This window comes from Ursus maritimus, unplaced genomic scaffold (genome assembly GCF_017311325.1).
Source record: "Ursus maritimus isolate PB19 unplaced genomic scaffold, ASM1731132v1 scaffold_23, whole genome shotgun sequence".
NCBI lineage: Eukaryota > Metazoa > Chordata > Mammalia > Carnivora > Ursidae > Ursus > Ursus maritimus.
In genome coordinates, this window is record NW_024424786.1 from 30353531 (window position 1) to 30365004 (window position 11474).

The 11474-nt window shown below is 50.0% G+C and overlaps 1 protein-coding gene across 1 annotated transcript in view; it reads right to left on the reverse strand.

Moving 5' to 3' along the window:
* LRP4 (LDL receptor related protein 4) overlaps positions 1-10751 on the reverse strand; it is a 47620-nt gene extending 36869 nt beyond the window's left edge. Inside the window, 1 exon segment of the mRNA XM_040639807.1 lies at positions 10547-10751. Within this exon segment, the coding sequence (XP_040495741.1) occupies positions 10547-10751 (205 nt within the window).
* Between the last annotated feature and the right edge of the window lie 723 nt (positions 10752-11474).

Sequence of the window (11474 nt, forward strand, 5' to 3'; positions counted from 1 at the left end):
AGGGCAGGCCCCCACAACAGAGAAATTCTCCAGCCCCAAACGTCAAGAGAGGTTGAGAACACAGCAGAGAGCAGGGGCTACACCAATGTGGAATTCACGGTAAGGGAGTAACAATGTCAGAGAAGAAGAAGGGGCGGCTGGGGGATCAGGAGAGGAAAGCAGGAGAGGCCCACCCGACTGGAGCAGACAGACTGGGTTCCCCTGACCAGCTGTGTGACCTTGTACATGTCACTTAGCTCCCTGAGTCTCTGTTTCCTCATTTGTGAAAAGCCACACGGATTGGACCAGAAGAGAAACGTGGATGAAGCTGATCTCGGGCCTTGGCCCACCGCGACGCTCAGTGACCACAGGCCAGGGGCGTGGACTGTTGCGGATGCAGGGGCAAAATTTTTCTCAAAGCACCAGGATTAGGAGAGCAAGAAAAACAGTATAGCAGTGCTGCTGTGTGCAAGTTAAAAAAAATACCGAAAGTAGAGAAGCCTTCAGTCCCCGGTTGATTTTTTTTTTTTTTTTTTTAGGGCCCCACCCCCTGCCTTTGGCTGCACATGATAAAAGAAGTCCCGATTTCCCCCAGCAGACTTCAGGAACAAAGCATTCCATGGGGTGGGCATGCAGTTAGTTACAGGCGGCTGAAGAGTCCCGACTTCCTGCATGGCAGAGCAACATGGGAATGTCAGCATGCATAGGCCAGACAGCCACCATCAGGCAAACCCTGGCCTTGGGCTTTCCTACAGTAAACAGACACATTATACTCCAAAAAGCCAGCTCTCTGGACAACCGCTGCCCCTCTGGGATCCCCGGAAGTGGAATTCTGCCTTTTCAGGCAAGTCCTGGCTATGATCAGAAAGGACAGCTTTTAACCCCTTTGAACAAAAAGAGTGAAGAAAGGAAACGGATGAGGGCGGGTGGCACGTTCAGTCTTCACTTTGGAAAGTGGTAAGTTAGAGTACTCAGCTATGCTCTTGGCCTTGAAAGCTATTTGCCAGCCACACTCCCTTCAGCCTCCAGGGGCTTGGGCCTTCTTGACCTAAAGCAATTCAACAACAAAAAGATCTCTCCCCAAAGTGTTCCCTACCCTTGATAGGTAAGTCATCCGGTTTTGGGGGATACATGTGAATGGGCTCTTCCTGGGAAGACATGTAGGGTCTTCCTGGGAGGTTAACCACAATCCCACCGCTTATACCTCGCCTCCCTTGCCTCAGCCACTTCACCAATTCTTTGCGGCTTTCTTTGGAAGGAAAGAAGGGTAACATCCATTTGGTGGTATACCAGATGTAGTGGAATGTCGTAGTAAAGAGCATAGATTCTGGAGTCAGAGAGACTGGAGTTCAAGTCCTGATTCTACCACCAACTCTACAACTTTGAGCAAGTTGATTAAGGTCTTTGAACCTCAGTTTCCTCATCCACAAAATGGGAATCCATGTAATCTGCTTAGCACAGGACCAGCACATGGCAAAAGCTTTATAATCATACAACCATCACGTTTACTGAGTATGTACTTACCAGGTGCCCTTCAGATGCTTTTCTAAGTGCTTTTCTTATGTTACATCATTGACTACTCTCAACAACCGGGGAGGTGACACTGCTATTATTGTCACCACTTTATACTTAAAGACACCGAGACACAGTGAGGTGAAGTCTGTTGCTAGGTCACACAGGTACTAAATAAGGATTGAAGCCAGCATTCACACCCAGGCAGATTGATCCCAGAGCCTCCGCTCTTAATCACTTAATTACTTAATTACACTGCCTCCCAAAGACAGGTATCGCTATTATGAGAACTTCCAAAAAGGGGAGGTCAAAAAGGGGAGTTTACAACCCTGAGACTCCTGGATCCCTCTCCTTTACGCATTCTCCATTAACAAATACACAGTAAGTTTGTGGATCTTAAGCAGTAACCTCTTCTTCTGGTTACTGCTCAGACTAAAGACCAATGTCTCTTGCCCTAAGGTAAAGTAGTGAAGCAGGGAGAGTCTGGAGCCCCAGCCCTTTGAACTAGGGCCTCCGTGTTGTGTTGGTCCAGAAAGGAACAGGGCTCTGACAACAAATAATAATATTTTGCAGTTACTCTTTAGAGTTTGCAAGCTACTTTTGCATGCACACTGGCATTCTTTCATCATTACAATAACCCTAAGTAGTTACTGCAGTCCCCACTTACTAGGTCAGGTCATCTGCTTTGGCCAAGGTCATGGAGTAAGTAGGAGAGCCAGGATGGCAGCCCCATTCCGACCGTTAGACCAGTATTCTTCTCCTAATGTGATCTCAGAATCTGGACTTGCAACAAGCTTCCCAGAGGACACTGACACATACTCAAGGTTAGAGAGGCACTGCTCTCTACCATCCCACAGAACACTTAGCTGAAGGGGGGCCGCACCTGTCACTTACAGGCCCACGGTGGACCATGACCATACACAGCTACAGAGCAGCTTTTTCAAGTTGAACCAGGAATGAGAAGGCTTAAGGAGTGTCCCGTGAGTGCTGGGTTAGGACAGCTACCAGCGGGGAAGGGATTACAATGGAAAGGGAGGAACCATCACTCACTCATATCAGACAAGGGCCTTTGTAACACACCAAAGCTCTCCTCTCCCCTCCTGCCCACTGGTGGCAATGGTGAGGATATTAACCTTATTTAATGAGGATAAATTATGCGAAATGAAATAAACTACGTCCAGGCCAATCAAGGGACCAATCCACTGATTTCAGCTTCTTGGGCAGCCTACGCAGTCAGTGTCTCTCACTGAAAGGGATGCCCGTTGGAACAAGACAAAACTGACATAACTAAAAGGAGTGGCAGCAAGGAGCCGCTTGGAAATGGATTTTGCCTCATCCACGAGACACCTGGAATTGGGAGAACCCTGGGCACCTACAAACAGCCCGTTTCAAAGGACAGCGCTTGCTTAGAGAACATCAGAACTAACACCAAAAAAGGTAAATGGTGGGCAGAAGGAGGCCAGGAAGTGCACCCTTTCCTGATGCTGCCCCACGGGGACCCGTGTGGTCCCAGATGAACCCCAGATGAACCGAAAGCCCCTGGTCTCCGCTCTGGAGGCCCTCTGTGCCTCCTCTTTCGGTAGCATTTGGCCCATGGTGGGATCACCGTTCACTTAACAGACCATAAGCCTCCTGGCAGTTGGAACTGTATGACAGAGTTTTGTCCTTGTATTCACAGTGCACGGTTCAATGCTTCGTATGTAGTAGTTGATTGATGCAAGTTTGTAAAATGAAGGAATGAATAATATCTTCAGCTACAGTCTTGTGTGAGTTGGAGTCAAAGGAAAAGAGAGGCTCAGAATATCAGAAATAAAAGTAGTTATTTCCTACTTAATCTATACTGAAGAAAACAGGAATCTTCTTGTTAAGGTGGTGTCCTGGTCCTACCCAGTTCAAGATCACTCCCTTCTCCTACAGGAGTTCCTTTTGCTCGCTGGATTGGCAGGCTGTGATACTGAACTTATTTCTGTGCCTAAATCCCTAGAGGCCAGCCTCACCTGGTGTGAAATCTGCCAGGTGAAGTCGTCTCCTAGTGGGCTGCCCCAGTAAGGGGCAGCTTCAGACTCATGATTACTGGTCCCGTCAAGTTCAGCTCTCTCTTGCCACTCTTTTTTTTTTTTTTTAAGATTTTATTTATTTGACACAGAGAGAGAGCTAGAGAGAGCACAAGCAGGTGGAGCAGCAGGCAGAGGGAGAGAGAGAAGCAGGCTACCCGTTGAGCAGAGAGCTGGACATGGGGCTCGATCCCAGGACCCTGGCTGGGATCATGATCCGAGCTGAAAGCAGATGCTTAACTGACTAAGCCACCCAGGCACCCCTCTCTCTTGCCCCTCTTAACCATGGAAAAGAAGTTCGTAATGATGAGTCTTCTAAATAATGAGGCAGGAGAGCATAATGTTAAGAGCATGGGAACAAAACGAAGCTAGTTCCTGGCTGTCTGCCCCTGGGCATGTTATTTAAATCTCTTTATACCTTAGTTGCTCATCAGGAAAATCAGGATAAACACAGCCCCTACCTCACATGGACATTATTAGAATTAAATTAGTTAATTCATAAAAAGCACTTAGCATAATGCCTGGCACATACTAGACTCTCAGTAAACGACAGCTCTTGCTATTACTATGATAGAATTGGACTCACCCACAACTGTCTTATCCAGCAACCCCACAATTAAGCCCCGCTATTTCAGGGCTCGAGGTGTCTAAAAACCAAACTGTGGGGGGGTGGGGGAATGGGATAGACCGGTGATGGGTAGTAAGGAGGGCACGTATTGCATGGTGCACTGGGTGTTATACACAACTAATGAATCATCGAGCCTTACATCGGAAACCGGGGATGTACTGTATGGTGAGTAACATAATATAATAAAAAATCATTATTAAAAAAATAAATAAATAAAAATAAAAATAAAAACCAAACTGTGGGCCAAGCTGCAGTGCCACCCCCTGAGTTGAGCTGGTGACATGAATGACCACGGGAAGAGGTGGACGAGAGTACTGTGGCGAGAGCCCTGCATCAGTGCCTTTCTTTGGAGGAGCTCGACGCCCATAGTATCCTTTACCCTTGCCTTGCTTATCATCAACAAATTCCTAGGAGGCAAGCATAGAAAAGAGCATTCAGAACCTAAATCACAGAGCAATTCAGAAATGGATTAGCTTCCTCTATTGTAAAAGGGGGGTAATAATAGTACCTCTTTCACAGGGTTGCTGGGACGTTTAAATGAGATAATACCTATGAAGTACCCAGTAAGGAGGTATTACTGTTGTTGGTATTAGCCCGTCATCTTCACCTAGATATATCCTCTCTCAACCCAGTAATGTAGCTATGATACTAGGCTGTCCCCACCCAGGTCCTCAAAGGTGTACTTACTCTGCGCAGCAGCTGAGTCAACAGATTTCACAAATCCAACAGGGCTTGAATGTGGCTGTGCTCTATAAGGGGCTGCTCAAAATATTGCTTTCTTCTCCCCCTACCTCTCAAAACACAAGGTCCGCACTGTAATACATGGCTTCACGAGAGCAAGAAACCTCATTTCTCCTCCTGGGAGCTTTTTAAAGCCTCCCTTTGGGGCGCCTGGGCGGCTGGCTAAGTCCGTTAAGTGTCTGACTCTCGATTTCGGCTCAGGTCCTGATCTCAGCGTTATGAGATCGAGCCCGATGTCGGGCTCATGCTGGGCATGGAGCCTGCTTAAGATTCTCTCTCTCCCTCTCCTTCTGCCCCCGTAAATAAATAAATAAATAAAGCCTCCCTCCATCAAAAGCATGGAGAAGTTATTCTTTATGCACTGAGAATCCATGAGAAAATGAAGACTAAAAACAGAGAGGGGAAGTCAATCTAAGATATAATATAGGTAGTCCCAACTTAGATCTTTTGTTATAGCTTGGATATAAAATATTCCACACTGAGGGGTTGTATGGGTTAGAGGCTTAACAACTTAGGCTCTGGGTTCAAATCCTGGGACAGTTTCTCACTAGCTGTATGACATAAACTGCTCTGAGCCTTAGTTTCCTATCTGTAAGACAGGAACCTAACAGTACCTACCTCATCAGGACACTGTGAGGGGTAAATGGGATAACACACCATAAATACCACAGCGCCAGGGAGATAGCAAAAGGTTTTAAAACGTTAACTACCCCAGAAGTACCTTTGTATCATTTAGACCACACATCCCAGTTTGTGATGCAAAAAATGGTTACCATCGATTCTTCCCAGAAGAGCAGAAATTCTTATTTGGAAGAGATGCATTTCAGAACCATTTGCTTTTACCGCCTCTCTGAACCTGTAGTTGAAACTTCTTGTTTAAACTGCCTGAGGTGTGGTAGGGTTGGGGAGTGGAAAGAGGAGAGAACTCCCCTTTCTTATTTGCTAGGCTTATGGATATTATAACGTCGTGTCTGTATTTGGTCACCAGAAGGGTGTAGTCGACCCAACATAGAAACTATTTCTTGTCCTCATTCATGCCCAAAAGGTGGTGGCAGTCAGGCTCCCAAGGCTGGGGCCAACCAAAGGAACATTTGGAGCACCTCCCTCCCCCCCCCCCCCCCCCGCCTGGGCTGGGCTGGCAGGAAATGGAGCTGCTGAGCTTGGAGAGGCACTTACGATCTCCAAGCTTTATTTCACATGCTGATCAGGTGTCTTACTCAGTAACCTACTCAGTACCTGCCTGAGCCTACACCCAGACAGGAGCAGGGTCCCTCTCCTCCAAAAAGGCTCTGCCTTGAGCCCAGAGCCTCCCCGCCCCAGAAAACGTCTGCTGATAAATTATGCAGCAGCACCTTTGTGTCGACTGCCTCCCAGCCAGATGGGAGGTTTGCTCCCAGTCTTTTGTTTCCGGCTTTGCTCCTAGCTCAGATCCTTGGCTCTGCGCAGAGGTGAGGGGGGAGCTCCCGTAGGCCAAGTCAGGGCTTGCAGCAAGTCCCAGTGAGGCTTTCCCCAGCTGGGTGTCAGGCAGAGCCCTGCCCTGCCTCACTCTGACCTGAATGAGCAGGGAATGAGTGATAGGGACGCTTACAGTCAATCCACTCAGCTCTGGGAATGCCTAAGTGCATAAATCAAAAATGCAGACCAGAAAATGGAGTCAACCGACCGCCAGGAAGGCCAGCAAATCAGCTCTTCTTACCGGCTGTTCTTGGTTACGGTCAACTTTCCACAGCCCCCAAAAACATCACATCACTGGCACCAACTTAAAAGGAAGAAACAAAGAGACAACAGGGGTCAAACTTTGGGGTGGAGGGGTTGGGGGTGGGGGCGAGTCATGGGCTTGAGACTCACATCAATTATCCCTGCACACTGACAGGATTCCTGATTGAAGACGGTAGTCATGAAGGAAGACTGCGGCGCTGCAATGGCCCAGCCCCCAAATTGGGGCAATTACTACCTTATGAGCTCTGGGGCCTGACTCCTTTCCCAGGCCAGTGGGAGGGAGAGCTTGGAATTCTAAACTGTTCCAGTTACAAGAGACCTCAGCCAGCACCTCTCACCCCAGGTCATGGCAACCTTAGAGTGAGATGCCTGGCCTCATCCCTGACCACAGAGCTTTCTTTTAACAAGGAAGCTCCCAGAGGAAAACCCTGGGATCTCTCCCAGGAGAACTAAGGTGGTGTGGGCTCCCTAGACTCATGGTATAGCTTAACAGATCTCCTTTCTGGAAGTGTGGACCGGAGGGGAACTATGCTTAGGTTTCATTAGATTTTCAAGGTGGGGGGTGGGAAGAAGGGGCTGAAATGAATGAAGGGCTGACCTTCCATTTTAGCACATGACACTACAGTATAATGATTTGTTTACCTGGCTCCCATAGTCCAAAGGTAAGAACCATCTCTAATCGACTCCTGCAAACTTGCTAACAAGCTGCTAACATTTATCCAAGCCTGCAGTAACAGAATAGTCTGTGTTGAATGGTTTGAATGTACTATTATCTCATTTAATTTTTATAATATTCTTACATGAGAATTTATTACTACTCCAGCTCTCCCCCCATTTACAGATAAGAACCCTGAAGTTCAGGGAGATTGGGCATTCTGCACGCGGTCACCAAGAAGTGCTGAGGCCGAGATTCAAACCCAGGGAGGCCTGTGCTGCTTAATCACTGAGCTATGTGCGTGGTGATTAAGACTAGTGCTTGGCAAATGTGTGTTTGGTGAATGAACGAACAAATGAATGGGTGCAGAGCCCAATTTAGGGAATGCTCCTGAGTGTATCTGGGTGAAAGAACCTGACCCTGTCAGCTCTAAGCTGGATGGAGAGCAGCAAGCGCAGGCATTCTTCAGAGCTATTTATAGGGCCAAACCCGGGCTCTGCCAGCCAACCAGTCAGTGGGAAGTCTTTCCTGGGACACGGAATCCCACCAGGCTGAGAAGGGGAGAAGGACTTCCCCTGCTGAAGAGGCGATGGTAATTCAGACACAGTCTGAGGCCCAGATGCCCCATGCCTAGGCAACTGTGGCAAAACTTGTGGCTAGGCTTCATCAAGGAATGTAGATTGTGGCTGGAACAGGCTTTAACAGACTTACTTGACCAAGGGCATGGAACCATCTCATAATTATGAGATGTGCCCGATCATTAAAAGAAGACAAGTCTTCTTCTTAAAGTCGTCCCCCAAATTCCCTATCCAGGAAGCCCCTAATATTGATCTACTCTTCAAAGAGAAGCAACATAGCCAATCCTTCCTATTTTTCCTCTTCTTAGTGATCAAGATCAGCAGTCAATCAGTAGAAAGAGTGAGCAAAGACCTATAAAATACCCTGTCCTCTGTGACCTTCTGTGTTCTTTGCTGGCCCAGAAGATGGACATGCCCAACGTGCTCTGTATCAGACATAACCAGACTGGTTCCCTTGCACCTGTCATTCTTAATACCATGTGCCAGTCCCAAAGATGTTATCTGATATTCAACAGGGGACAGAAGAGGAAATCCAAAATCAGTGACAAGCCAAGCATCTTTCACAAGTCCAACAAGATCAGGGACAAGGTCAACCAAGCACCATGACAACAGCCAAATGGAAAGGAGACCAGTCTCAGCTCTACTCTTTTGCACTCAACCTCAGAAATAGCCTTCTATCTACCTAAGCACCTGGGCAGAATTTTCAACTTTTTGCTTACCTGGAAGAGTTCTCCAAGACAAACGTAGTTTCTACTCTTCCAACAGTGGTCAACTATCTGAGGCCTCACCTCAACCCTCAGGAGAAAGACACCCAGGGCTATCAGCAGCAATCAAGTTTCCTAACAAAATCTTTAAGGTTGGAGTGTCATGTAGTTTAAGGCCAAACACATAGGCTCTAGGAAAAGCCCACAGGACTAACAGCATCCAAATAAGCACCTTAAACCTTACTGTATTGCATCCATACTATAAAACACTGTCTTCTCCCTGAGCCCCTGGAACATCGTGTTAGGGACCCTCTTGGTGATATTTCTGGTGGAGCAACTGCTCAGTCTCCTTGGTGAACCAAAAATCTGTCCTCTCTCCACATCCCCCAACCTCCCCCAGACCTCCAAGGATGGATGGTTCAGTATCAGGCTAGGGGAGGTTTAGATCTTCCTGCCACTGAATATCCTTACACATGCACACAGAAAATCTCCCATGCTCAGAAGTTTCTATTAAACTTTTTGTCCTCAGGACATCTGGGTGGCTCAGTCGGTTACGGGTCTGCCTTCAGCTCAGGTCACCATCTCAGGGTCCTGGGATACAGCCCAGCGAGGGGCTTCCTGCTCAGGACGTAGTCTGCTTCTCCCTCTGTCTCTGCTCCTCCCCCTGCTTGTGCTCTCTCTCTCAAATAAATAAATGAAATCTTTTAAAAAATAAAGTTTTTATCCTTAAAAAAAACCCAAAAGAGTTACCAAGAACCCTCCCATCCTTTCTCTGTGAAACATTAAATAAATACAATTTTCTACCTCCATTCTCAGTGCTGATGTAGTGTATGCAGTTTTGACAGCTCTGGAGCAATAAAATCCTCTTGGCCAGTGTCAGCCCAGAACCTTCCAGCTCCCCTATCTCTAGGGTAGAAGGCGACAATCTCTTCTTTGGTTTTGTTGGTATCCGTTTTAGCCTTTTTTTTTTTTTTCTTTTTTCTCAGTGCCGTGCCATTTCCCTTGATCTTTTTCAAAACTTCCTCCAGGGGGCCGAGAGGAAAGTTCCATCCCCTTCTCCTGCAACCCGAAGGGGGAAACCCCCCAAAAAGCATAGCTGTCCCTTTAAGGGGCCCATGTGGTGGGAAGAGCAGCTACATTCCTACCCCAGTAGGGCCGCTGTCCCGACACGCCAAAGAGGCTACAAATAACCTTCTAGGAGAGAGCCGGGGAGGGGGAGAGCGCAGTGCGAGGAGGAACGTGGCTCCGCCAGGCTACTACGCGGAGAGGGAGAACGGAGAGCGGAGAGAAAAGAGCTCAGTCGGCGTTAGAGAGGGCATGGAAAAAGGCGTTTAAACCCACGGCCGGTTTAAATAACAGACCCGAGAACTCTGTTTTGGATTTGGGAGGTAAACCAATCTTTAAAACGAGTGCCCAGGCATCTCCACGCCCTGCCAGGCAAGTTCCGAAATCGGCACTCTTTCCACACGAGCTCCCGCACGCTAAAGAAAGAACCGGTGCGAGCAAGGCCAGGGTCTAGAGACCCCTCCATTCCGAACCCCACCCCCTCACCCGGGCTGCGGGAACGCGAAGATTCGGATCTCCCCCCGGGTGAACAGGGTTGGGGTTCAAAGATCAAACTTCTTTGATCTTTGGGCACAAACTAGAGGAAGCTGCTAAATCACGGGGTACACTCTCGCTGCTAGGCGGCTGTGGAGAGATTCCACTGGAGCCCCAATCACACACAACAGTTCAGCACGGGCACCAAACAAGTTATTAATAAGGAGCAGATGAAGCAGCCGTTCTGCTGCCATCCGTCCAGCTCCCCCGAGGGTCACCGCTCCGACCGGGAGGCTGCCTTCTGATGTTCGGAGAAACCCGCCCCCCGTCCCACTACTCCGGCCAGGTCGGATCTGCGGGAGCCTTCCAGCAGTTTCTTCCCTGTGTCCCTCCTCTGCCTCTTTTCCAACCCGGTTTCCCCCCCCTCCCGCCCCCACCACCGGGAAGGATCCAGGGCAGGAAGCTGATTGGTCGCAGCCAGGAGAGGGAACCCAAAACACCACTAAGGGGAGATGCTGCGAGCAAGCAGTACCCAAAGACCCTCAGTGCGAGCAAGGTTTGGAGTCCGACGAACTGTTCCCCGAGTAGAGGCATCCCCAGAACCCCAGCATTCCAATTCCACTGGGGGCCCCGCTCCGCCATCCGCCCGAGACCCCCAGTCCCTGCAAAGAGGGCTTTTTACAATTTATGGTTTCGCGACCGTCCTTCCCCGCCTCCCTTTCTTCGCACACATTCATTCGCACCAAGGACACAGAGACCCTGTCTTAACCTGAAAGGGAAGCAGCCCTCAGTTCTTCAAAGAGAGGCGAGGGAAGGCGAGCGGGAGCCTCGGATCTTCTTGAGCCCGGCCCAGAGCCGAGCCGGGGAGCTCCTCCACCGCCGCCCCTCTAGGGCTGGAAGAGCTGGGGGAGCTCCGGCTCCTCACCGGCACGCACGCTCAGGGCTACGGCTTGGAGTGAGGGCGCGGGGTCTCAGGCCCCAGCCCGCGCCGCCCGGTTTTCGGGAGGTGAGTCCTGCAGCGGCCGGACCCACGGACAAACTTTCCCGGCGGGCCGGGCGGCGCGGGCACGGCGGCGCCGCTTACCGTGTGCGCAGAGCAGGGCGCCAAGCAGCAGCGCGCCCCACGGCCGCCTCATGGTGCTGCGGCCGCCGCCGGCGCTCCCTGTCGGCCGGGGGTCCCGCCGGCTCCCGCGGGACGGTGCGGCGGAGGGAGTCGGTGGAGGGTCCCGGAGGGGAAGCGTCCCGGTCCGCGGCGGCGGGCGTGCCCCGCAAGTCGCCCTACGGCCGCTGCTGCCTCCAGTGCTGCCGGAGCCGAAGCCGCCCCGCTAGGGGACCGGGAGGGGGTGTCCCGGGCCAGGCCGCCCC